Source organism: Crocodylus siamensis, chromosome 1, assembly GCF_052110815.1.
Source record: "Crocodylus siamensis isolate JL-2025a chromosome 1, ASM5211081v1, whole genome shotgun sequence".
Classification (NCBI taxonomy): Eukaryota; Metazoa; Chordata; order Crocodylia; family Crocodylidae; genus Crocodylus; species Crocodylus siamensis.
The window spans coordinates 39,497,400-39,524,158 of record NC_143395.1 but is presented as its reverse complement, the minus strand read 5'-3'; the positions used below and the strand labels follow the sequence as shown (position 1 = coordinate 39,524,158).

Genomic DNA, 26,759 nt, shown 5'->3' with positions numbered 1-26,759 from the left:
AGCTCATCCGGGGGGGAGTGGGGGATGGGCTGTGTTCACTACTGAAGGGGACATGGGAGCACATGGGGTGGGGGTGGGCTATGTGTGTTAGAATAAGAAAAGAAAAAAAAAACTAGAGGAGCAAAATAAACAGCAGACAGTAAGAGAATCAGATGTGAAACTGGTCTGGAAAGTTATCACTACCAAAGCTCCCTGTGGTAGAGGACCCGCAAGAAAGGCACATTTGGAGTCGTGAGCAAACTGTCTGCTGTTGTTTAAGTACTGTGTTCAGAGAAAAAAGGTTCTATGTATGTACACTTCTTGAAAACAAACCAAATAGCACCAAGGAGGGAAAAATCAGATTCCCAAAATACTGGCTAATAATTAAAATAAAAAGGTAATGTTACTATATGCATGTGTATATGCATATATGTATAGTCTGGGTATGTGTGTTTACACAAAGAGACTCTTTGCATATAGAGACTCTGTGTATGCATATAAATGCCATATTTTATAGACTAATATTTATACAGAGTATTTCATCATTACTGAATTAAAATATCTCAATATTTCTGAATATAACAATTTTATAATGTTTCTTTGTGATGGAATTATAATTTTCAAGATTCTATTCTGATTCAGAACCTCTTTTTTCCTTAAAAAAGTTGGAATTTCCAAGATTATACATATTTGTGTTTTTTATCGGTTCTGCTTTTAGCCATAGATAGCAAAGTAATCAGGTCCTTTTACAAATACAATTCCTGAGATGTTTTAGCAGGGAGACCTATAGCTGCTCTTAACAAACATAGAAGAAATTTGATAGCAGACTGTAGAGAAAAGCTGAATCCAGCTCTTCTCATTTTCAGCTGTGATTTTCTAGAAGTACACACACTTTCTAATTTTTCTTTTCCTTGTAAATATTTATTATGGTATGATGGGGAGATGATGTTGTCCTCATGTGTGAATCCCAACAGTGGCCTTATTTGTGGATGGAAGGCTTCATAATACACAAGACCGTCTTTTGAGATATGGTCAAAATTACAACTAATTCTTGGAAGCACTCTACTAGATATATACTGGACTCTATAAATACTCTAGTGAAACTAACACATTACAGTTAATTCAGAAAATAAAATAATTTTATACAAAATCTAAAAATATTGAAGCGGCTTTACATAAGAAATTTAAATAAAAACATTGTCCTAGTGTCAAAAAGCTTCTGAGTTTATTAGCCTATTTTTCTGACTTCTCTGGAAATCAGAGAAACAAAATCAAGGCCATTTTTTTCAGAACCAGTTACCCATCCACTAAAAAAACATGTTTCTTCAAACTTAACCTGCTTGTAAAGTGCAGAAGAGTCTGAGAAAATCTGAGTAGAATCCTATTTTTGTGGTATCATTGCTGTGAGGATAAATAAACTTACTCTCTAGAGATAGAAGCATCTCAGATGTGATGAGTAGCAAACAGCACAGAAAGGTAAATGGTAAATAAATTAGTTCATTCTACCCCCAGGTTTACTGAAATGAAAGCTGAAAAAATGCAGGATGTTTTGCATAGTATCTGTGATAATGTAATCCCTGAGGCAGATGTTGGAGGTTTGTTTCTTTTCATTTTAATTATTTACTTAAACTAGTTTTGGATCATTGAAATTCTGACTCATGCTGGTTACATAATGAAACAAACAATGGTCACTATACTAACATTTTTGATTTGTGTGATACAACAATTAACACATATCTATAACACATAACTAACTTGCACCAGTTACCTTACATAGAAGAATGACATTGTGCAATACTGTGTGAGGTAGACACAGTAAATTTTGCACAGATCAAAGACTTGGAACACCTGAAATGGAACTCAAGACAATTTAGATGAGCCTGCAAAAAGTGATTCAGAAAACCCCTGCACAAACCTTGCATCAGCAGCACAAAAACAATTAACACCTAATTTAATTTGGTACTTTTTCTATAGCCTGGAGCTTAGCCTGGTGCTTCCCCTTTGGGGAAGTGGATGACATGGGTTTTACTATACTAGGCTTCTTGGGACATTACAGTACCTACAAGCCTATTATAAAAACGGAAGTGCAGTGCCACCATTACCAAGCAAATCTTAGTTCACAGGATCTTACAAAAGTAGGGCTGGAAGGAATTGTCTCTGACTAAATCATTCCAGCCACATGTGTGTCCAATTTGCTCTTGAACATGTCCAGGGTGGATATTCCACGCCTCTCTAAGTAGCCTGTTCCAATGCTTGACCACTTTCATAGTCAGAAAGTTCCTCCTATTCTTTAACCTAAATGTTCTCTACTGCAGCTTGAGGACATTGTTTCTAGTCCTGACCCCTACAAGCACAGAAAAAGCCCATCTCCAACTTCTCTAAAATCATCATTCATCTATATGAAGTGATGCTCACTAAGCATCAAAACTATCAGGTTAGGATACTCAAGGGAACCCACTCCTACCCCAGCCCGGGAACAGAGCTTCTCCATGAGTACAAGGAAGGCTAGGGCCTCCAATGACACTCTTATGTGCTTCCAGTGCTAGGGACTCCAATGACGCTCTTATGTACACTAATGCTAGGAGTTTGGGGAATAAACAGCAGAAACTACGCAGAAACTATGATCTCATAGGGATCACGGAGACCTGGTGGGACTCCTTCTATGACTGAACTATTGGTATAAATGGTTATACCTGGACAGGAGAGATCATGCCAAAAAAAAGGGCATGGGTGTAGCTCTCTATGTGAAGGAGAGCTATACATCCCTACAAGCTGAGATTGGCACCCAAGGAGGATGACTGGAGACCCATTGGCTTAGAATACAAGGGAAACATAGTGAACGGGATACAATAATAGGAGTCTTCTACAGACCTCCAAACCAGGAACAAGTGCTTGACCAGGAATTCTCCAGGGAACTGGCTGAGCCTTCACATTCTCAGTCCATGGTTGTCATGGGAGACTTCAAATACCCGGACATCGCATGGGATGAATGCTTGTCGAAATCCGATCCATCACAAAGCTTCCTTTCATGCATGGATGAGCTCTATCTGTCGCAAAAAGTTTATGGGCCAACAGGAGGCAAAGCACTGTTGAACCTGGTACTGGCCAAGGGAGATGATTTAATCAATAACCTAAGAATTGAAGGGAAGCTGGGTGACAGTGACCACAAGTTGATCACTTTCACTATCCATTGCAAAGCTGGCAAGTCAGCCAGCAATGGAGTAGTCCTTGACTTTAAGAAAGATGACTTTCACAAGCTCAGGAGGCTTGTTCTTAAGGTGCTGAGAGGCCATGATTTCACAGGGAGGGGAGTTCATGATGAGTGGTTGCTCCTTAAGGAAGCAATCCTAGAAGCACAAGGGAAGGCCATCCCCACCTGTAGGAAAGGTGGTAAAAGAGCTCAACAACCCCCTTCACTCAACAAGAAACTCACGGATCTCCTATGTTTAAAAAGAGAGGCATATAACAGATGGTGGACAGGTAATAACTCCAAGGAGGAGGATACTGCACTGGTCCACACCTGCAGGGAGGAAACTAGAAAAGCCAAGGCTGCAACTGAACTCCGTCTGGCTACATGAATTAAGGACAATAAAAAGTCTTTCTTCAGATATGTGGGGAGTTGAAAGAAAAACAAGGGCAATATTGGACCCCTGCTAAACCAGCTGGGTCGGCTCACTACCGACACCCAGGAAAAAGCCAAACTGCTTAATGATTACTTTGCATCAGTTTTTCATCAGCCCAAAGGGACCATCCTACCTAACATGATGCTGAATGACCAGGGTGATGATGGATGTATACCCACCATTGCCATGGATCTTGTGTAGGAGCATCTTGAGAGGCTCGACCCCCAGAAATGAGCTGGTCTGGATAGGTTGCACCCAAGAGTGCTAAAAGAACTGGATGACATCATAGCGCAACCACTGGCAAGAATATTTGAGAACTCATGGTGCTCAGGTGAAGTACCTGAAGATTGGAAGAGAGCCAATGTTGTGCCCATCTTCAAGAAAGGGAGGAAAGAAGACCCAAAAAACTACAAGCCAATCAGTTTAGCCTCAATCCCTGGCAAGATGTTGGAAAAAATTATCAAAGAAACCATTCTTGACAGGCTAACAGAAGGCAATGTTCTGAGGGATAGCCAGCATGGGTTTGCTGTGGGTAGGTCTTGCCAAGACTCCATTCTCAGACCTGTGTTCTTTAATGTCTTCATAAAGGATCTGGACACTGGTGTCAAAAGCAGACTGGTGAAGTTCACTTACGACACCAAACTTCGGGGAAGAGTCTCCACATTTGAGGATAGGACGATAGGCTTGCAAGGTGGGTGGATGAAAATCTGATGGCATTCAATATGGAGAAATGCAAGGTGCTCCATCCAGCAATAAAATCCCACATCACACTTACAGGCTCGGCAATGCTACACTTGGTAGCACCATGACCAAAAGAGACTTGGGGGTCATGATTGACCACAAGATGAATATGAGCCACCAGTGCAATATCGCAGCTGGCAAAGCAAACAAAACTCTGGCTTGCAGCTACTGATGCATCTCAAGCAAGACCCAGGATGTCATCCTCCTGCTGTACTCAGCCTTGGTGAGGCCACAGCTGGAGTACTGCATCCTAATCTGGGCTCCACAATTTAGGAAGGCCATGGAGAAGCTTGAAAGATCCCAGAGAAGAGCCACGTGCATGATCAGAGTGCATGATTATGAAAAGAGGCTGTGAGCTATGGGACTCTTCAGCCTGGAGAAGCGCAAGCTTAGGGGTGACTTGGTGGCAGCCTATAAGTACAAAAGGTACTTAAGTACAAAAGGAAAGTATCACAATCTGGGGGTACACCTGTTCACCAGAGCACCCCAGAGTGTGGCAAGGTCTAATGGTCACAAACGCCTGCAAGACTGTTTTAGGCTGGACATAAGGAAAAACTTCTTTCCTGTCTGAGCCATGAGGCCTGAAACAACTTCCCCCAGAGGTGTTGCAAGCACCTACTCTGGGCATTTGCAAGAAACACTTGGACATGTATCTCACTGGAATCTTTTGACCTGAGCTGACTTCCTGCCCCTTGGGCAGGGGGCTGGACCTGATAATCTTACAAGGTCCCTTCCAACACTAATGTCTATGAAATCTATGAAAATCTATTTGAAGACTCTTACCAGACTTCCCCTCAGTCTTGTCTTCTACAGATTAAATATTGCTAGTTGTTTCAGCCTTTCCTTTTAAATCTTGTCTCACAGGTGCCTAATAATTTTTGTCACTCTCTACTGAACTCTTCCCAGTCTGTCCTCATCCTTCTTGAAGTATGGAGTCCAGAACTGGACATAGTACTCCAGGTGAGGCCTCGCCGGTGGCAAACAGAGCAGAAAAATCACTTTGATCTGCAATAGAAACTCTCATTAGTACAACCTAGTATGGTGTTGGCCTTTTTTGCAACAAGAGCACACTGTTGACTCATATTTGGCTTCTGACTTGCTGTAACCCTCAGGTCCTTCTCTGTAGTACTGAAGTCCAGTCAATTATTCACCAGTCTGTTATGTTCATGCAATTAGTTTGTCCCAAGTGAAAGACTTTGAATTTGCCCTTGTTGAATGTCAGCTGATTGACTGAAGACCATTTCTCCAGTCTATCCAGATAATTCTGGAGCCTATTCCTGAGCTTAAAAGTGCCTTTCACTTTATCCAACTTGCTATCATCCAAAAACTGACTAAGTGTACAATTAATCAAATCAGTCCTGAGGCCACTGCAACTGTTGGAGCACCTTAGAATCATCATTGGTGATTCTTCAGGCAAAGTGCCATGGTGACTCCCATTTCCTCTCCAGGTATGGATAGCCATTGGTTCATAGGAAGCTCATCTGTACTTTAATAGGTCTTGTTTTAGTCTATCTTTTGATGGGGCCTGCTGGTGTCCACACAACTTCCTCACTTAGGCTAGCCCAGATGGGGGTGCCAGTTTAGTTCCTGACAACCTGACCATCGAACAGGTTGTACTGGTTTACATGGTACCAAACACCACTGCAAGAGAGCAGCATGGGGGCGGTGGGGGCGGGGTTGACCACTGGCTATCCAGAGGTCTCTGACCTTTCCACTTTCATGTCACTGATAGCATTTGGATTTCACACACATAGAAGGGATTGACCATATAAGTCTGCCTGCAGTTGAAACAGAGACCTTTCATTTTTTAATGAAAACTCTGAACACACACAAATCCACTGCACTGTCATTAGGAGCCTTTAGCTTTCATTTTCTCATGACTTGGAATAAAATTAACTAGAAATAGTTATTTTTTATTAACTTTAATCAGCTCAACTTTAAATTGCATCTGTCATCATGAAAATACAAATGCTGATTCTTGCTGTGACAAGCTGAGAAAGAAATTATCAAATGATATTGTACCCCATTACTTTGAAGGATATCATTTCTTCTACTCTTATACTGAATTTTTAGGAAACACAATCTTTATATTCTATTTTTTTTGTTACCTATTATGGAAAGTATTTCTAATACTTCTCCATAGTATCTGAGTGCCTCACAGTCTCTAACATGTTTACCCATGCAATACCCCTGCGTAGTATGAAAGTGTTCTTATCCCTGTTTTATGGATCGTGATTTGACACTTGGATAATCTGAAGTCTTAAAGGGCACTTTTATATATGTTCCGAAGTGTTCTGATTAGAATGCATTGGAGCAGACTTGATTATTCAAGTCTGTTGTAGCATTCTAATTAGAACACTCCAGCATGCTGCAGCATCTCACGAATTCAGCATCCCACATTTCAAAATAGTGGTGGGGGTGCTTTAACTAAATTTCTCTGAAAGAGCTTTAGTTAGAGCACCCTCATCACCATTTTGAAAGGTGGGACACTGGATACTCAACTTGCTGCAACCGTTTCATTAGAGCTCACAAGAACCACTCCAATGTAAACACCCTCACCCCAGAGCACATGTAAAGGCACCCAATATGGTGATGTTGCATGATTTCATAAGAATCCACAGCACTAATTCAGGTACATAATCTCTCTGTACAGAATATAGGTAGAGTTAGGCACCTTGGAGTTGGAGCCACATTAGGCTTTCTTTTTAGCAATGAGTCTCCTGAAGCTAGCCACCATACCGAGGGGTAACTGGATCACCTCAGGCTGTCTGAGTAGATTAGACTACTGTATGAAAGATGGTGGAGGGAGTAAGGGAGTGCCTGTCACCCCTTCCTTTTTTAATGAAAGTAACCATGGTTGCTGTGTTACGTGGAAATCTCACAACTGCCATGGCATGTTAGATATGTTCTGACCATGTTCTGAGTATGCCTCAAGGATCAAAATCCTCCAGTGACTTATGCAAGGATGTTTAGCTTGAGGATCCCAGTCAAACTTGGGCATGAGACAGAGGGTGCAGACAGAAGTGCGGCTCCTTGCTAGGACTGAGAACACCTTGCAGGAACTGTTCTCAGTTACAGCGATCCCCCAGAACAAACAGAAGAATGGGAAAGTCCCGGTGCACCAGATGCAGTAGGAGGGGCAGCGGCCAAAACTTCCAGCCCAAACAGGCAAAGACGCCTCCAACCTGCTAGGTGAGGGGCCGGGTCAAACTCAAAATGCTGCACCCGCATACCCTCTGCCTGTGTCTCGTATACCCCTGGGGGTATGTGTACCACGGGTTAAGAAACACTAACCTGGAGTGTCAATATTTCAAGTTATGTCACTGCAAGTGACTTACCCAAGGGGATGATAGGAGGAAACCCTTTGCAGAGCACATAATTTCGGTCTTCTGAGTCATAAGCTAAATCCTAACCGCTAAGTCATTCTTCCACTCTTTTTGATAACTAATATCTCTACTGACTCTTAAACAGTTTTGCTTCAGGGTACTTATCGTCCATGACAGCTTTCCACCAGCTCAGTGTATTTTAACAAGTAATCACCACTGATGCAGGCTCCGCAGGTTTTCTCTTATTATGAAAGCAGAAGCTCATAAAAAGTGAAAATACCTTTGAAAACATGTTACTGTGTTACTTAATGAAGTCTCAGGTATAGAGATTGCAGGCAGCGGAAAAGATAATTACACAGGCTTGACAGTTGAGTTTACTTTTCAAAACAAAAAGAAAAATGGTAATATTAAGCACTGATTAGAGATATTACATAGTGATGGTATTTTATGAACTCTTAATAGATCTGTCTGGATTTATTTGTTGTTTTGTTTTACTGAAACATGGCAGTTCTAAGTTTGATGAGTTAGTGTAAAGAAATTACCCCAACCTTCCCATGGCAGGTAAATTTACTAAAATAATTCACATTCAAAATGAAGAGCAATTAGATTAACACTTGGTGTACAATAATTATAAAGTACGGTTTTCTGACAAAGAAATTAGAGGTTTACAATCCAAATGAACAGTTAGTAAAATTCAAAGAATTTAAAATTCACTTCAAAATTTTATTTATATATCTCTTTTTCTTTAGTTTTCACAATTCCAGAATTAGGTGTTCTACAGTTTTTTATTCTTTATTTGGATGATATATCTGCTATACTAGATCTATATTGCATATTCATGTTGAAACATTTAATAGCTCAGTATGTTATATTCCTTAACACAAAATATTAGCCCTTTGGACTCAAACAGACTTAATACAGCCATTGAAAGGAAGCGTTTATTGCTTCATAGGATTGATCTCATTATTGATTCCATTGTATTTCCTTAGCTCTCAAAATGTTCATATAAAATTTATTTCAACAATCAGTTTATGTTGATCTAATGTTCAATTACGCTGAAGCTGATTAATGTGTTTCACAAGTACAGAATTCATAAAAATATAATTGGGCTGTAGACTCACTTATATACAGTTATTACACTCCCTTTCCTGCACCTCATTTCCTTGTCTTTACTCTACTTAAGTGCAGGCCAGTGTTATATCCTTCTAGGGCTTTCCAGGTAGCACCTGCAAGGTTAAACTAAGTGTCATTGCATTTAAAACCTGATTGCAATCTTATTAAAAGCTCTTGGTCCCTGTCACAGAGAGATATTATCTCAGAAGAATATAGTATAGAAATAGTCACATTTAATAGACTATCATATTTTCTAGTATACAAAATACTCTGGAATATAATATGTATCTTGTTTCTGAAAGGCAGAATGAATTTTAAAATGATTTTTACAAAGTTATGGCCACATAAAACAGAGACAGAATCTAATCTTCAGCAGACTTACCCTCCCTTTCTTGCTTAACTAAAGATTAACCCATAGCTGCTACTAAAGAATGGTTTCCATGGGTAGATCTATGATTTTAGAAAGCACTAAAGAGTCTCAAAGGGTGTGAAATAGGAGGACAAAAACCAGGAGCAGTAAGGAGACAGAAAAATTGCCCTAAGAAAGGTTATCTTGATTAGTGAAACATCAAGACCATTAAAAAGGAGAGACAATCAGGAACACCTGTGGAGTGAAGAACAATGAGCCATTAAGTCAGTTGATTCCTTTACCTGCCTGAATGCAACAACTGCTGTACTGTGAAGCAGAAATCAAAGCAGATTCTGCACTTAATACAAACACCCCAATGTGCTGATTTTGGCAGGGGAGAGGAATACACAATGTATATTGTATGTGAGAAAAAGTGGTATTCAGATGTATTCTTTAAATACTTTTTATATAGGCTCTGGATGGCAAGACTACCCCTGAATAACTTCCATTAAGTGTGTGCATTTACACGTGCATTTACTCCAGCCTGTATTTACTGTGCAGTAAGATACTGCATAGTAAGTAATTTTGGTTAGGTGTCTATATGTGCAGAGAGTAGGCAGCAAAGCTCAGAAGCAGTGTGGGAAGTGCAGAGGCAGCATGCAACAGCTTTGTCTGTGTCTCCCTGTGCTGTGGCTGTCCTAGCCCCAGGCCGTGGCAGCAACAAGTAGCATTCTGGGATCCTGCTGGCTGCTGCAATCACTGTGTTGACTAGCAACTAACATCTTGCTCTGCCCAGCTCCCCCACACCCAGCCACCTCCTGCCTACCTCCCAGTGCCCTCCCAGGGTCACTGCACACCTGCCTGCACCAGGGATGCTGACCAAGGCCTCCGGCCATACTGCTTCTGGGCTCACCACTCCAGCCAGCACTGGTGGCACCACTTTGTCCAGCAGAAATGGAACAACAAGCAGTGTGGATGCCTTTGGGCTCACCTGGGCCACTGTTGGGGACCTGCTCAACCAGCTCCGGTCCCACTTGGAGCCCCAGGATACTGGCACATGCCAGGCCCTTCCTGCCAACATCCACCTGGCCTTGGTGTTGCTGAAGCTGGCCATACCTACCTGCCTCCTGTATGTGGGCCACCTGTTTGGTGTGGGCAAGGCCACTGCCAGGGAGGCCATCCTGGAGGTAAGCAGCACCCTCCAGGATGTTCTGGAAGACATTGTCCTCTGTGTCCATGACCCCCAGGCAGTGGTCCAGGGTTCTCTGACTGGGGTTTCTTCAGTGCATCAGGGCCCTGGACAAGAACCACATACTAGTTACATGCCCACCCTACAGAGACCACTCTTATTATAGCCACAGGGGACTCCACTCCATGGTCCTGCAGGCTGTCATAGACCACTGGAGCATGCTCATGCGCATGAGCTCTGGCTGGGCAGGCAGTGCACATGACATCCATGTCTTCAGGAACTCCACCATGGCAGGACTCACGGAGAGCAGGCACTTCATGTCAGGGCTGCTAGACCTGAAGCTGGGCACCATGGCCATCTCACCCCTGCTCATCAGGGGTCCTGCCTACCTGGCTGATGAGGTCCTACACCAGCCACCTGGACCCCCACCAGGTACGCTTTAACCAGTGCCTGGGCTGGACCTTTGCCTCGGTCAAATGTGCCTTTGGCTGCCTCAAGGACTGCTGGTGCTCCCTCACTTTCTGCTTCAAGATGGCCAAAGAGAACTTTCCCAAGTCATTGTCACAGCCTGTGTGATGTATAACATCTGCAAGGTTTGGGGAGAGCTGTTCCATGAAGTCTGAGCAGAGGAGGCATGGAAGACCAAAGAGGCCTGACAGCGGGAGCACCAACTGCAGCAGCTATGGTGAATCCTTCCCACAGAGGCCCCAAGACAGTTGCGCATCCACCTGCGGGGGCCAGGACACTGGGTGTGGGAGGCTATAGTGGACCACCTTCTGCAGCACTCCCCATTCTACTCCTTCTGCCCACTGCCCACAGACCTCCTATACTCTGCCCACACCCAGCACCACTTTCATGCCAGACACATGTCCAAAGAAACCTTTATTTCTCTCACAGCACACATCCCTCTATCCCCTCCCTCCTCAACACACAGAGTCCTATCCCCACTCCCCAACAAATAGAGCCCCTCCACCACCCTCCCTACCCACCGACAATAGAAAACCCTCTTCCCAGTGTGAAAACTATTTCCAAAATCCATGTTTTAATGTCCTGGAGTGGAGCAGGGATGAAATGGAAATACACAGGGGGTAGAGCCCAGGGCAGGCAGCCAGCACCCAGACTCAGGCTGTTCCCCTGTGGGTACACACAGCACAGTGCATGCAGCAGGCAGAAGGCTTGCCAAGGGGTGACAGTGCCCAGTGCTCCTCTGGGGCAGGAAGCTCCTCCACTGGCTGGCAGAGTCCAGGCCCAGCACAGAGGCAGTGGGTGGTCTGTTGCAGGGTAGTGGGTGACTTTCAGGGATCCCGTGGGGCTAGGGATGGGGGCTGGGCAGTGACAGGCCACCATGCTCAGGATGGTATCAAGGGTTCAGCAGTCATTATCTGGGCCTCCATGGCCCTATTTTGGTCTTACAGGACCTGGAATTGCTCCAGGGCCAGGATGTCAGCCTGGAATGCCTCCTCTCAGGCAATGTCCTCCACCTGCCACCTCTCCAGGTGGGCCAGGTCCTCTTCCCACCACATCTTTTCCCAGGCCAACTCATCCTTCTGGCAGGCCTAATCGGTCTCCTCCCATTCCTTGGCCACCACCACCAGCTGCTGGAGGAGGAAGGTCTCATCCTGCATGCACCACTGGAGCAGTTGGCACATGGCTCCAGACCCCACTCTCCCCTTGCCCATACAGCTACCACTCTGCTGTGCTGCCATCCAGCCCATGGCGGGTACGGGACTCCCAGACAACTGGGATGAGGAGATGGCTGTGCCTCCACCCTCCCCTCACGGGGCCTCTCTAAGGAGGTGCCCTGGGGCCAGCCCCTCACTACACCTCTGCTGTGCCCCAAGCATGCCCCTACTGTTTGCCATGGTTGTTGCCCTGGGTGGTGTTGATGAGCTGTTTGTGCAGGCTGAGGGGTGCCCAACCACTACACCCTGCTGCTGGTCCTCCTGGTACCCCAGGTGTCCCTTAACTCCTGGTTTGGGACCCTAAGCTATAATGGCATAGGAGGCAAGCTCAGGCTGCTCTGCAACTTCCACTGTCACCAGGAGGGCTACCTGTGGCAGCACTACATGTTCCTGCTCCCTGCTGCAGGGACAGGCAAGGAACTGGCAGCTGAATGGCAGAGGCTATGTCCCACAGCTGCTGCAGGCAAAGGTCAGGTTGCTGCAGGTGAGAAGAAGGCAGGTGGCCCTGACCCTGCTGCCTGAAGCAGCCTGCTAGCAGCCCTGAGATACTGACAGTCTGGCCAGGGGCTGCAGGAGTCTGCAGTAACTCTTGTGCACCCACCTCCCAGACAGAAGTGCCCTGGCAGCTGCAAGGCTATGTGGGGCTATACAGGAACAAAGGGCTTCAGGATGGCAATCACAGTGCAGCTGTGGCCTGCTCAGGGAGACACACAGGGCCTACAGTGCCCTCAAATTGCCTGTGATGTATGCCCCGGAGCACAACATGGTTGCAGGTTTTTATCGCCTGCAGGCAGGTGTTGCCAGTGCAGCAGCCCAGCCCTGGAGCAGGAAAGGCTCCCAGCCAGGAGCCCTGGGGCTGCCGTAAGACTGGCCCCCTAGTGGCTGGGCAGACGCAGCAGCAAATTTGCTGCTGGGTTGCATCTATATGTGCATTAATGTGCCATTACTACTTGCGCTTAAATTTGCTATCTACGTTTATGAGTAGCAAATTTTATCACAATTAGGGATTTTTACTGAGCAGTAAGTGCACCTGTGTGTAGACGTACAGTGTCTTGTGTAGATGTACCCACTTAGTAAAATCCTTATGCCACTGAAATCAATGCAAAATCAATATTGGCCAAATTTTCACGTTCAGTTTCTCTCTTCTATGTCAACAGTGAATATTCATGGAATAAAATACCATTTTTCACATGTTTAAATCTAACTTTTCATCAGGATGCTTGAACTTATTTTGGGTTAGCATACACTTATTATATACAGTGTTCCATGTCAGAAAGTCTCTAGATAACTTGCAAGTAGGCAAAAAAAATAAATTTAAAAACAAAAATAAAAAATACCTTTAGTCTGTGAATTATTTCATAGCTCAGGCACCTACCTATACATAGTTTCATTATTCCATTTTTGTAGTCTTGTGAAGCATACCTCTGTCCAATACATAGCTATGGTATGGTGATATCATAACAAAAACATTGGCTATTTATTATTTTCTATGGTCCCTTCTTCATAGGCCACCATGTTTTTGCTGTATATTACTTTGGGTCACATATGGGTTTTATAAAGCCTTTTAATAACTGAACTCTTCCTCTTCTTTTCCTTAGTAATTTGAAAGTTTGCTAATAACAATCAAACTTTAAACAAACGTAGCCCACATGGGCAATAAAAGCTTTCCTCCCAGTTCTGCTTCTTAGTTCATCAAATGTGCAGAAGTGGAACATACCTCAGCTTTACTATGGACTTTAGTAATGGATAAAGTCTGACTAACACTTACGTAGCTTTTGTATGTCTTGAATAGCAAGTTTACAGATCTTAAATCCCAGGCTTGACGGCAGCCTCTGTCTCTTCCACACATGTGCAGAAACAGAAAAAAATGCAGAAAACTGTTTGGAAGGTACGAAACCAAATTAATATGGCGGTGCAGGGACATAATGTTAGCATATCCATACATCTAATTTTGTTTCTCTTTCAGATTAGATATATGCATTAGCTTTTGTTCCTTCTATGACTTAACATAGAAACCATCCAACGTCTTTTTTTCTTTCCCATCTTGTATCTGTAGGTGCACTTTCAAAATTGTTTGAGAATTGAGAAAGTATAGATGAATAAACCCTTTTTGTCCAATTTCAAAATATATTATTTTCCTAATCCAAATGGTTTTTAGGGCTGTCTTCTGACATTTCCTTGTCTAAAGATAATATACAAGAACTCTCTGACATAAGTTTTTTTGGGAACTACTATATTAAGTTTCTTTGAGGTCATAACCCAGGGGTTATGTGTACATGTGCACTCATGTGTTTTAAACAACACTGATAACTTTCTCCATATCAAAATGACGATATACACCTTAAGTCCTTTTCTCAGTAGCAAAAAACCCCCTCATATTATGAAATATATTGAAAGCACCAAAACCTACTCCAGCTTTGAGACAATTAGAATTTACTTTTCTTATAAATACTCTAGAAAAATGTCTATTATAGCCTCTCTTTAAAAATGGAAAGAAATGGAAAGTGAAATATACCCCTTTGCATGAATAATAGAAAATTGAGTACACTACTACACATGATAACTACAAGATACTGAAATCTTAAATTAATGTAAGATCCAACGTGAATCAATGAGAAATATAATATTGCATTGTCTTCTAAAACACAGAAGAGTTTGCTATGAGGAATAAAGAGTTCCAGCTTTAGCAATTTGTCATGAAAAAAATCAATTAAAAGTATACTATAATGACTGGAAATAAACATGCCATTCCTTTCTTTAAAAAAATTAAAATACAGTAAAACAATTTGTTTTAAAACTGGCAAATCCCTGCTATCTTTCTTCAATATTGTATGAATAAATTGCAATGCCTTCTTTCACTATTACATTGGGGCATTTTATTTGTTGCCTATGAAATCTAATAGATAGGCTAGGAATCATTTTGTTCCATTATAATTTTTAAACTTCAAATGCTTCCATTAGCACCGTATTTACTTAAATGTAAGATGACCCTGAATTTCAGACATGCCCGCCCTCCAGCCAATAATTAGATTTTATATAAGGAAAATGTATGAATTTCTTATACATTTTCAGGTATAAAATCTAATTTCACAGGTTTGTCTTGAATTTGTCCCCTTCCAACTGTTACAGCAGGGAAAATAGTGGATGGGGAGGGGAGTGACCCCCTGCTCTCTGCTCCCCTGACTTCTTCCCTCTGCAATTCCTTCCCCCTTATTGTCAGACCCTGCTTGGGCTCTGTTCTGTCCCTGAGCATGTGGAAGAAAGAGGCAAATCTGAAACACAAGGGACCAAAAACCACTGATTGAAAGTAAACATACCAACAGTAATTTGGAAATAGACAAATTACTATGGATACCTATAGACTTAGTTTATCCAGAATTGATACATTTAACTTGGTATGTGTGGGTGCATCTACATGTGTAATTTATGCAACACAATAAACTCCAGAGCAGTTTTAGCTGGAGTAACTACTCCTGGGTTCAGTGTCTACACATGCACTTAGGATAGCGGCAATTTGAGCAAGGGCAGATCAGCCCTCCAGCTGATCACACACCTGGTCACTGTCTACACGTTTCAATGAAGTAAAGTACTCTGCCATAAGATAGTACTGTCCCCAGCAGTAATATCCTACATTTGAGTTTATTAGTTTATTGCTCCATAATACCAGCACATGTGTAGTCTATGACATTTTACTGCAGAGTTAATTAGTCTACTCCACAGTAAAGTGCATGTATGTACTTTGTGTGTACTCTAGATACCCCCCACAAAGGATCCATGTTCTAATTAGCCCCTTACTCACAACTGGAATTGGGTGTTCTTGTCTTGAGTCCTGGGTCCCTCCAAAAATTTATATGCGGATGAGGGGTGTGAGGCCATCTGGTCTGGCTCCACCTCATGGAGGGTGGAGCCAAACCAAGGATCCAATGCAGTTTACCATGCATTGAAAAAGAGACAGTACTGAAGGGAATGAGTGAAATAAGCACTGCCTTTTTTTTTTTTTGGGACATACACACACACACAAGTTTCCCATCAGTATGTTTGCCCAGTATGGGCCAGGTGTTTTACAAGCAAATATAAGACATAGTGCTTTACCCCATTCTGACTGGGGAAAAGCCTTGTCTTATATTTGAGTAAGTAAAGTACTTCTCATATTTGCATATATTCTTTTATTATACTAGAAGTAGAGGACTAATCTCATGTCTGGCTTCTCTGCACTGTACATAGAACCTACCTGAGCTCCCAATGTATTTCATAGTAAGTATGTACCGAATCTATCAAGAAATATCTGAGGTATATTCAAGAGGCTCAGACATAATCTTGCAGTAACTGGATTCACCAAAGCATAGTACACTAGTGATATTCACTTCCAGATGCTCCCTTCTCAGCAACAGAATCATAGAAAATTGGGGTTGGAAGGCATCTCAGAAGGTCATATAGTCCAACCTTATGCTTATATCAGGAACATCCCCAACTAGATAATCCCAGCCAAAGATTTGCCTACCCAGGTCTTAAAAGCCTCCAAACATGGAGATTCCACAACATCTCTAGGTAACCTGTTCCAGTGCTTTACTACTCTAGTGAGACAACTTTTACTCCTAGTGAAACAAATTTTTCTAATATCTAACCTAAACTTCCTTTTCTGTAACTTGAGACCATTTCTTCTTGTCCTGTTATATACCACAACTGAGAACAGGTTATCTCCATTCTCTTTGGAACCACCCTTCAGGTAACTGAAGGCTGCTATTAAGTGCCCCCCTCAACCTTCTCTTCTACAGGTTAAATAAGCCCAGTTCCCTCAGCCTCTCCTCAGAAGTCATGTGCCTGAGCCCCCTAACCATTGTTATTGCTCTCCACTGGACTCTCTCCAATTTTTCCACATCTTTTCTGTAGTGTGGGGGCCAAAACTGAACACAGTACTCCAGATGTTGCCTCACCAGTGCCAAACAGAAGGGAAGAATCACTTGCTTGTTCTATTGCCAACACTCTTACCAGTGCAGCCCAGTATGTCATTATCTTTATTTGTAACAAGGGCACACTGTTGACTCATATTGATCTCATTATCCACTGTAACCCTCAGGCCCTTTTCAGTAGAACTGCTGCTTAGCCATTCAGTCCCCAGCCTGTACCACTGCATGGGATTGTTCTGTTCTAAATACAGGACTTAGCACTTCTCCTTGTTGAAACTTATGATATTTATTTTGGTGCAGTCCTCCAGTGTGACTCTGTGAGTCCTAGCCCTACCCTCCAGTGTATCTTCTACTACATGTAGGTTGGTATTATTTGCAAATGTGCTGAGGATGCACTCCATCACATCTTCCAGAATGTTGATGTAAATATAGAACAAAACCAGACCCAGGACTGACTGCTGGGACATTCCACTTGATACTGGCTGTCAACTAGCCATTGAGTCATTAACTAGTACCCTCTAAGCCCAATAATCCAGCCAGTTTTCAATCTACCTTACAGACGGTTCATCCAACCTATACTTCCTTAGCTTGCTGCAAGGTTGTTGTGGAAGACGATATCAAAACCTTTGCTCAAGTCAAGGTATATCACATCCACTGAGTCAGTCATCTCATCATAGAAGGCAATCATATTGGTCAGCCTTGAATTGCCCTTAGTGAATCCATGCTGAATGCTCCTAACCACTAGGGCTGTGTGAAGCTTCAGCAGCTGATTCAATTTGGAGGAGATTCAGCCCAATTTGGGGATGAAATCTCTGAATCTGATTTCAATCAGGAGAACAAGTAAAAGCTCTGAATTGATTTGAAGTATCTGAATCAATTTGGAAAAGCTTCGGAAAAAGATTTGCTTGATTCGGAGATTTGGCCATAGTCTAAACAGGCATCCAGCTGGTAAGTCTGTTGGGGTTGGGGGAGGTGGGGAGGGGAGGGAAGGGGTGTGCTGGAGGAAGAGATTGGGGCTGGGGCTGGGGGACAAGCTGCCCAGCCGGGGCAGTGGGATGCATTACTCGGTAAGAGGGGTGGGAGGGCATGGAATGTGGAAACAGCAGTGCTCAGAGTAGGGGCTCTGTCCTGCTGCCACTTGGCAGCTGGTGTAGGACAGGGGAGCAGGACAGGGGTGTGGCTCATTCCAGGAGGAAGGAAGAAAGTGGCAGCAGGGCATAGCTCCCACTCCCACACCCACATCCTGTGCTCCCCGTTCCAGCTGGCAAGTGGCATCAGAGTACAGCCCCCACTTCCAGCACTGATGTGGGTGCAGCACTGCTGGGAGAGAGGGCTATGCCCTGCTGCAGCCTGTCATGAGCTGTTCCTGCATCACATGCCCCCCCACCTCCACCCAGACCTGTGAAGGACAGAGCCCCCCCCGCCCCCCGAGGCTCCCCCTGCTGAGGCAGAGGCAGGCATGGCCAGAGGAGCCATGAGAGAAGTCTCCATGGCTGCACTGTCTGGCCTCATCCCCTGCCTGGCCCAGCCTCCCAACACTTAAACAAACGGGAAAAAAAGCCCTGCACTCACCAGCTGCAGGAGTGGCAATTGGAGATTCTGGGCATTTGTGGCAGAGTCCACCCCCCATTTAGTGAGGTGCAGTGGGGGAGAGTGGGGATCTCCCCACCCACATAGCTGTTGCCCCACCGTGCATGTGCAGCGCAGCTTGCAAGGGTGCCACACACTGCCTGGGAGCTGGACTAGCTCCATGTGTAAGGTGGAGCTCCCATTTCAATTCCCCAGCTCTCTGATCATTCCTCCAGCTCTTCCCAGGGGGCATGACCCCCAGATCTGTGCGGTGTTTCAGCAGCTGCTGCTGCTGCTGGCTGGGGAAATAACCCAGACCTGTCACCATCAAAAGCTGGCAGAGGCAGCCTGCTGTTGTTGCACATCATCCAGGGGACTATGCCCACAGGAAGAACTGGCATAAAGATTAGGGAGCTGGGGAATTGAACTGGGACCTAGGGACCCAGCTCCCAGTTCAATTCTTCAGCTCCCTGTTCAATTCCTCAGGCCCTGGTTCCATTTCTCAGCTCCCGGTTCAATTATCTTGGGAGCTGGACTGACTTTACATGTCAGCCAGAATGTAGCACTGCTCAACCCCAGTGGCCCCAGCTCTCAGACAGCATATGGTGCCTTGCCAAGCCACACTATACCCATGCCATGGAGTGGGTGCTAGGTGGGGGCTGATTCCCACTGCCCTACACTGCATTGTAGGGGGGTGCTCTGCCATGAGCACCAAGAGGCCCCAATTGCTGCTCCTGCAGCCGGTGACTGTGTGTGGGGAGTTGGGTTTTTTTTAAGTTCTGGGACTAAGTTCGGGCCAGGTAGGGGCTGGGCTGGGCAGAGTAGCCATGGGGGTTTCTCCCACAGCTTCTCCTGCCCAGGGGGGGGCAGGCATAGCTGGAGGAGCCATGGGAGAACCTGCAGTCACCCAACTGTGCCTGCCTCTCCCTGGCTGATCTGAATCACCAAAACTTCCGAATTAGCGACTAATCTTCTGAAGCTGATTCAGTTGAGTCAATTCAGGACAGTGATCCAAATCTCTCAACCAAATCACTTTGAATCAGCCCAATCCAAATTGAATACTTCCCTATTTGCACAGGCTTACTAATCACCTTCTTTTCCTCCGAGTGCTTAGAAAGGGATTCCTTGAGGACCCGTTCCATGATTTTTCCAGGGACTGAGGTGAGGCTGACCAGTCTGTAGCTCCCTGGATCCTTCTTCCCTTTCTTAAAAATGGACACTGTATTTGCCCTTTTACAATCATCCAGGAGCTCTGCTAATCACCACAAGTCTTCAGAGATAAATGCCAGCTGTTCTGACGTCACGTTGGCCAACTCCCTCAGCACCCTCACGTGCCTCATGTCTGGTCCCATGGACTTGTACACATCCAACTTTTCTAAATAGTCCTTAGTATGTTCTTTCACCACTGTTGGCTGCTCACTGCTTCCCCAGACTGTGCTGCTAGGTGCAGTAGTCTGGGAGCTGACCTTACCCTTGAAGACTGAAGTGAAAAAGGCATTGAGTACTTCAGTCTTTTCCACATCATCTGTCACTAGGTTGCCTCCCCCATTCAGTAAGGGACCCACACTTTCTCTGATCTTCCTCTTGTTGCTGACACATTTGTAGAAACCCTTCTTGTTGCCCTTCATGTCCCTTGCTAGCTGGAACTCCAGCTGTGCTTTAGCCTTCTTGATTTCATTTGTGCGTACCTGAGCAGTACTCTTATACTCCTCCCTAGTTGTTTGTCCAAGTTTCCACTTCTTGTAGGCTTCCTTTTTGTGTTTTAGCTCACTGAAGAGTTCCCTGCTAAGCCAAACTGGTCTTCTGCCATTCTTCGTAGTCTTCCTGCACATCAGGATGGATTATCCCTTAACCTTCAGTAAGGTTTCTTTAAAATACAATGCCTCCTCAGACCTGCCTCCCAAGGAATCCTGTCCATCAGTTCCCTCAGTGAGTAAAAGTGTGTTTTTCTGGGTTTTCTTTCCTTTCCTCAGCATCCTGAATTCAATCATCTTATAGTCACTGCTGCCCAAGTTGCCATCCGCTACTACATTCCCTACCTGTGAATGCAATTCTTCTGTTTGTGAGCAGCAGGTCAAGAAGAACATGTCCTTATATATGTATACAGTATGTTTATAAAGTCCTTGTGCAATTTTAAATTTTAATAACTTAGAATGTACATATCATAGAAGCAAACTGTAAACAGTGATTGAAAGCACAATTCATTAAGTGTTAACACAATACAGCTCACGTTTCTAGACTTCAATATAACTGCCATCTTTCATGATTCATCATTCAATCCAATTTTCCAACTCATAGAAAACATTTTCCAGTTGCTGCTGAATGATTTCATGAATTGCATTTGTGATCCTTACCCTATGCATTGCTTACACTATGCTAAAAAAGTAATGAATTGTGCTTTCGATCTTTGTTTACAGTTTGCTTTTATCATGTGTATAGTATATATACAGAGTTATTAAAGTTTAAAATTGGACAAGGACTGTATGTATGCATATGTGCATGTGAGTATGTGTGTGTACACGCTAGCTGAATTACCCGTTTTTTGCCCGGGTTGTTATTTTTGTGATTGCACTGTTTGTTTATTTTCAAAGAACTTAGTACAACATATTAAGTAAAAGATATAGTTTGTTTTTAAAGAACATAGTAAAACAGATGTAACATTTAACACTTAATGTGGAGCAAAAAAAAAGGCAAGTGTACATACAATAATGACAATTGAATTAAAAAAGGTATGTATCAGTATAATAATGATTGAGAAAGTAATGGAAAGTAATTGAGAAGGTAGTTTCCCCACACTTTTTCTATATAAAAAGGTAAAGAACGAATCCAAGGTCTTAACTCTCTGGGAGACTGAGGTTTTAAATTAAACTCTGAAAATGACATATTTTTCACTGATCATAGAGAAGTGCATTGTTAGCTAGTTAGGTCCAGAGTCTGTTCCACCTATTAGGTGCATAAATGAACATACATGTGTATGTTCAACTCTGTTCTTGGCTGCTTTAGTCCCTGCAAAATAGAGAATGCAAGAGATTAGTAGGTCTTCCTTCTCCTTCAGTGTTTGTTCTGCGGGGGGAGGGGGGTTGTGAATTAATTGTGAGGGTAAGATGGCAGTTGTTACAAAGGTAGATACATTAACAGAATTTCAGGAAATCGAGCAGGTGGAATAGAATTGCACTTGAGCAGCTAAGTTCACTTATGCACCTAAAAGGTGGAATAGAATCTGATCCAGTGTCCACCAAATCCTCCCCTCCCTCCAACTCTTCCCCTAAATGCAAATGAAGAGAAAATTTACCATCTTGTTCAGTGGGAGCAACCTCCCTTCAGAACACATTATCAGAATAAAACAGAACAGCCCCATGATTGAGGCAGAGCAAGTATGTATTTTAAGTATGCATATTATCCCGGGTTTGAATTCTATGCTTTTTGACCACACACAAGAATATGAACTGAAATATTCTGTTAACAAGTTACAACACAGCACACTTCGTGATGTTCATTGCTTGTTTTTCACAAGAAGATATCAACCAATGAAGATACTGAGTTGTCGCAGTATGTGGGTCACAATATAGAAACTAGGATACAATGTCATAGTGCCCTTATTTTCTAGCTATCTGGGATTCTATTAGATGAGAGTCTGCCTTATCACCTCACCAAGGTTAAATGCTATTGTTTTATACCATATATTATTAGATTTATGGTATTTTATACTTTTAATTCAGGTTGCATTACATAGTAATATTAGTGCTGAACTAATTTATATATAGAAGGTGTGTGTGTTGGTGTGTGTATGTGCATCTCAAATAGGTAGGTATTTATTTTCAAATTTGCTACTTCATTAAAAGTAAAATGTGAAACCCAGATACTGTTTCATTTTTATTGAAATAAAGCTAGTGCTGGAATGCTGCAAAATATTACCTAGCAAATATTCATAATTTACTGATATTTTTCAAAATGACCACAAAACGTGATCCTTGAAAACAGATAACTTTATTGCTGTTTTTCTTCTGTGCACTTACATGAACATTTATAAACAACTCTTTCATGTTTCTCTAATTTCAAGCATTTTAATTTTATATCAAAATGATACATACACAGAAATTTGCGTGCTACAAAGTTATTTTTTTTAAGACCCTTGATAGCTCTAGGACTCTAAGCTAATACATTGAATCTCCCATTCTCATATAATAAATATTTAGCTATTTATTTTAAAAGAACATCATTCAGTGTACAGGACAGATCTTAGCATACAGTAATTAATGAATGTTGGACTGAGGCCTAAATAAGGTCTGAAGTAAAGTATTTATACCACGTTACATTTGTATTACAAATGCAAGGAAAAAAATCCTGTTAGATGATGCATAATTTTATTAGCATTTGATTAGGATTATGGATGGTCAGCTTTTTTCTTTTGATGAGAAAAAACTAGTTACAGAGATAGCCTAAAAGTATCTCATACCATTACATTTGTGCGTAGTAATACCTACCTTCTGTAATAAGTAGATATTCCAACTACATATTCACTGTACTTACCAAATTGCTCTTTGCTCTTGAAAAATAATAAATATCATACTGGCACAGAGATGTCTGCTTAAAGTAATATGTGTAAGGGAAAATTGCAATTTTACTGGAATGGCAAGACAAAAAAGAGCTAATAGATACTGACATAACCCAGTGCAAAAGTAGCATTTGTCTCCATGAAAATATGAAGAAGCAAGATTGTAATTGTGGCATAGGGCACCCCACACTTTAGCAAGGCCTGAAAAAAACCCAGACCAAATTCCCTCTCCTCCCTTTCCCCTCTTCCATTCTGTAAACAGCTCAGAGGCTGGTGAGCAGACAGACACAAACTACAGAAGATTCTATGTCTTGAAATGTTTTCATCTGAACACTCATACAATGAGGGTTCAATTTTTCACCCAACTGGCCATTTTTGAAGTGGTCTGCAGTGGTGCACTTGTATTTGGTCATGGCTATAGACTGCTTTCTGTGGCCATATTGGGTGAAAATTGTAACTTCTTTCTGAACCTTTACATCCTTTCTGATACAATTGCAGGGCCTGATCAATAATCATGCAGCTCACAAGTCACATGATTGTAGATTGGGTCCAGCTTGTGCAGATGTTTGCCAGAGCCAGAAGCCATGGTGGTAACCCAACCTAAGACAGACTGGGCGGGGGGTTGGCGGGAGGGGGTGGTGGGATATGGGGAGATTGCAGGGGAAGTTAATGAATCCATGGGGAGGTTCTCCATCAGAGTGGGGAGGATCAGGTGGCTAAAAACAGCTCCCTCTACAGTTGTGGGGAACATTGGAAAAGCACAGCCCTAGGGCTGTGGTGAGTGACTGGTCTGTCTCAGACCTGGGACTACACTCTGAACATATACAGCCATTCATTAAATCAAACTAACCCATTTCCAGCCAAACTTTAGTTCACCTTCTTAGGTGAACTCAAGTGAGATTGGGTCAGCCATTTTTGCCCAAGCTAACCTCCCCAAACATATATATATATATAGATCAGCATTTAGACTGATGTTACCCTACCTTGGTCAGTCTAAGTGGAACATCTGCATATACCTAGAACCTCACAAGAAGACAACTAAGGGGTCTAATTTAAACAACACTACCCTCATGAACTGTGAATACTAAATAGAGCAGCTGTTAACAGTCTATTTTTTCTGCCTTGAATGAAAGAGAAACTGATAACTCAGAATCATTCACTGTAAAATTAAAAACTACACTATCTCAAACAATAGTTTCAAGTCAGTTCGATCTACATATAGACATTAACTAAAACCAGCATAGCCTTTACTCTATCAGTAATATTACTGATTCAAAGTGGAAGTTGTATTATGCTGTGTCAAGTATAAAAGTGATTTGTAAAAGTGTGCTTGCAGTAAGAATGTAGGTTCCTTTTATATCTAAAGAAAAAATTAACTTTCCTACCAATATTTGCATCAGATTAAGAGAAATCATCTTGGGAGCTCATTTTCATAAGGTGAAATAGGTGAGCTTCTTATCTCTAAGTGGCTTAAAATATCCCCTGTGGTTAAGCTGGAATCTTTTTATTGGTGATGATTAGGCTAAATAAGAGGCTTCCTTTCATCTCTGAAAGAACCATATTTCTCTATAAAACTAATACTTGAAAGAGGCAGCAATGTAAATTAGTTTTATGGTAAATCTGAAAAGTTACTGAATACTGATATAGAGTAGCATATATCATATGATAAACCTTTACAATTTCATATTGAACTGTAAAGCATTTTGACCTTTTAATAAATTACTTAGCATTTAATAACAAGTAAACAAGGCTGTTTCTCAAAATCTGATCTGTAAACCCAGATGCATGGGACACATTTAAGAAAATACTGTTCCTTTCAACAGAGAAAATATATGGTGAACTTTATTTATGATTTTTAATAAATAGAGTCAATTGAAAGCTTGAGAAATTATTTTTGAGTATGCTATAAATTGTATGGTTTGCAAAACAGTGCACATGAAATTCAATTATAACTATAGTGCAGATCATAAAAATATAGCACTACCATTCTTATATACTTGCTGTAATTGTGTTGTCTTACCAAACTTGGGATACTGGATGCCACAGTACTGAGATAACTCTGGAGTGTCAAATGTTAAGTTTATTTTTAATCACTACTGTTCTATACTGTAATGCAATTATGTTGCTCCATACTTACAGAACATCAGTGTCCTAGTAATTAGGGATTAAATGTTCATTAACTATCTTCACTAGAGTCTACATAGGAAGCACCTGCAAAGATCCTGTTAGATCTATTATAAAACAAGTGTCATGTACAGGGAAATGAGGCATTCCTTGAAATTGTTTAAGCGTGGCTTATGGAACCTCAAATTTATTTTGAATTAGATAACAGAGCCATATCCTGAGAAGTTTTGAGCGATTGCTGTTACCATTAACTTAGTTTATAATCATTTGTTATTTCTTCTGTATCTCTCATAGTATAGCATTTGATTGATCCCTAAATAAATTTACCTTTATTTATAAAATGTAACTTTAGGCAGATATAACTGCTCTACTATAGCTATCTAAGTTAAAATCTATGGTAAACTACAATTACATAATATCTGCTGCTCTTTTCTGGAACTCTAATTTGAAAAATGTTCACAGCATGCTCAATTTCATGCAGATAGGCTTCTGTCAATAAGACCATGATTCATTTTCTGTGAAGAAATGTGGTGAGGAACCTAGTGATATTCAAGTGTCCTTTCTTCACAGCTGTAACTTGCCTCAGCATTGAGACTGTGCTCTCAGAACATCTCGTCTGGCGATTGATTTCTGGGTCACTGAATGAGTATGGAGCTCAAGTCATGCTAAGCTGCAGTCCCGGCTATTATTTAGCAGGACAAAGACTTCTACAGTGCAGAACTAATGGAACATGGAGTATAGGTGATGAAAGGCCAAGCTGTAAGGGTAAGAAAAATGCTTGCTCATCAAATGTACCATGCTATTCTATAGTTGAGTATCACTTCTAATATTTAAATATGTTTTACAAATATTGTATTTAAATAGATAAATAGAAAACTGTAATTCCTAAGGGAATATTTATTTCTGTTGAAAGTAATTCAATGTGACATTTTCATTATATATCATTGGTTGAAATTGTTGGGTGCAAGCTGACAGCTTCTGTAAAAGTATATTTGCATTATATACAATGCTGGCTAACTTATCTTCATAACAACACTTTGTTATACACTTTGCTTCTCAGCCCTTTCGCTAAGATCATATGTTGATATTCTTACATAACTTTAACTTTATTAGTGAATGCTAAAAAGGGTAGTTACAGAGTTGAAGTGGTAGGAAGCAATACAAATATCCTGATAAGGGTGGCTACATAGTACATGGTGAGTGGGTGGGTGGGGGTCAGGGGAAGAAGATGTATATAAGTTATATAGTAAGAATTGGATGAGTTGGGTTGGGGGGCAGGGAAGTTAAAGTCAGGATCCTTACAGAGAAGAGAGAATACAAAGTATCCTACCCAAGGAAGCCACATTGTTACAGGGTGGTGGGTTTTAAGGGACACACAGTTACATGTAACAACAGGTAGGATACAATTGCTGGTGTAATGATTTTATATATGGCCACACAGACTCAGAAAATCAGTTTCTTCCCTGATGTTAAGCTTTGCTGTTCATGTGAGAAAGAGGTGTCAGGGATCTGATTACAGCTCCCAACTCTGTTTTCGATTTTGATTATGGACTATCTATTATTTCAAGCAGCCTAAAGGTGACAAGGCAGCCAAGAATTAAA

General features: G+C 42.1%; 1 protein-coding gene across 1 annotated transcript in view; it reads left to right on the top strand.

Moving 5' to 3' along the window:
* The window catches only part of CSMD1 (CUB and Sushi multiple domains 1), a 2,270,760-nt gene that overhangs the window by 2,113,138 nt on the left and 130,863 nt on the right, over window positions 1–26,759 (top strand). The window contains exon 51 of the mRNA XM_090033387.1: window positions 25,728–25,922. Coding sequence (XP_089889513.1) covers window positions 25,728–25,922 — 195 coding nt within the window. The remainder of the gene's footprint in view (window positions 1–25,727; window positions 25,923–26,759) is intronic.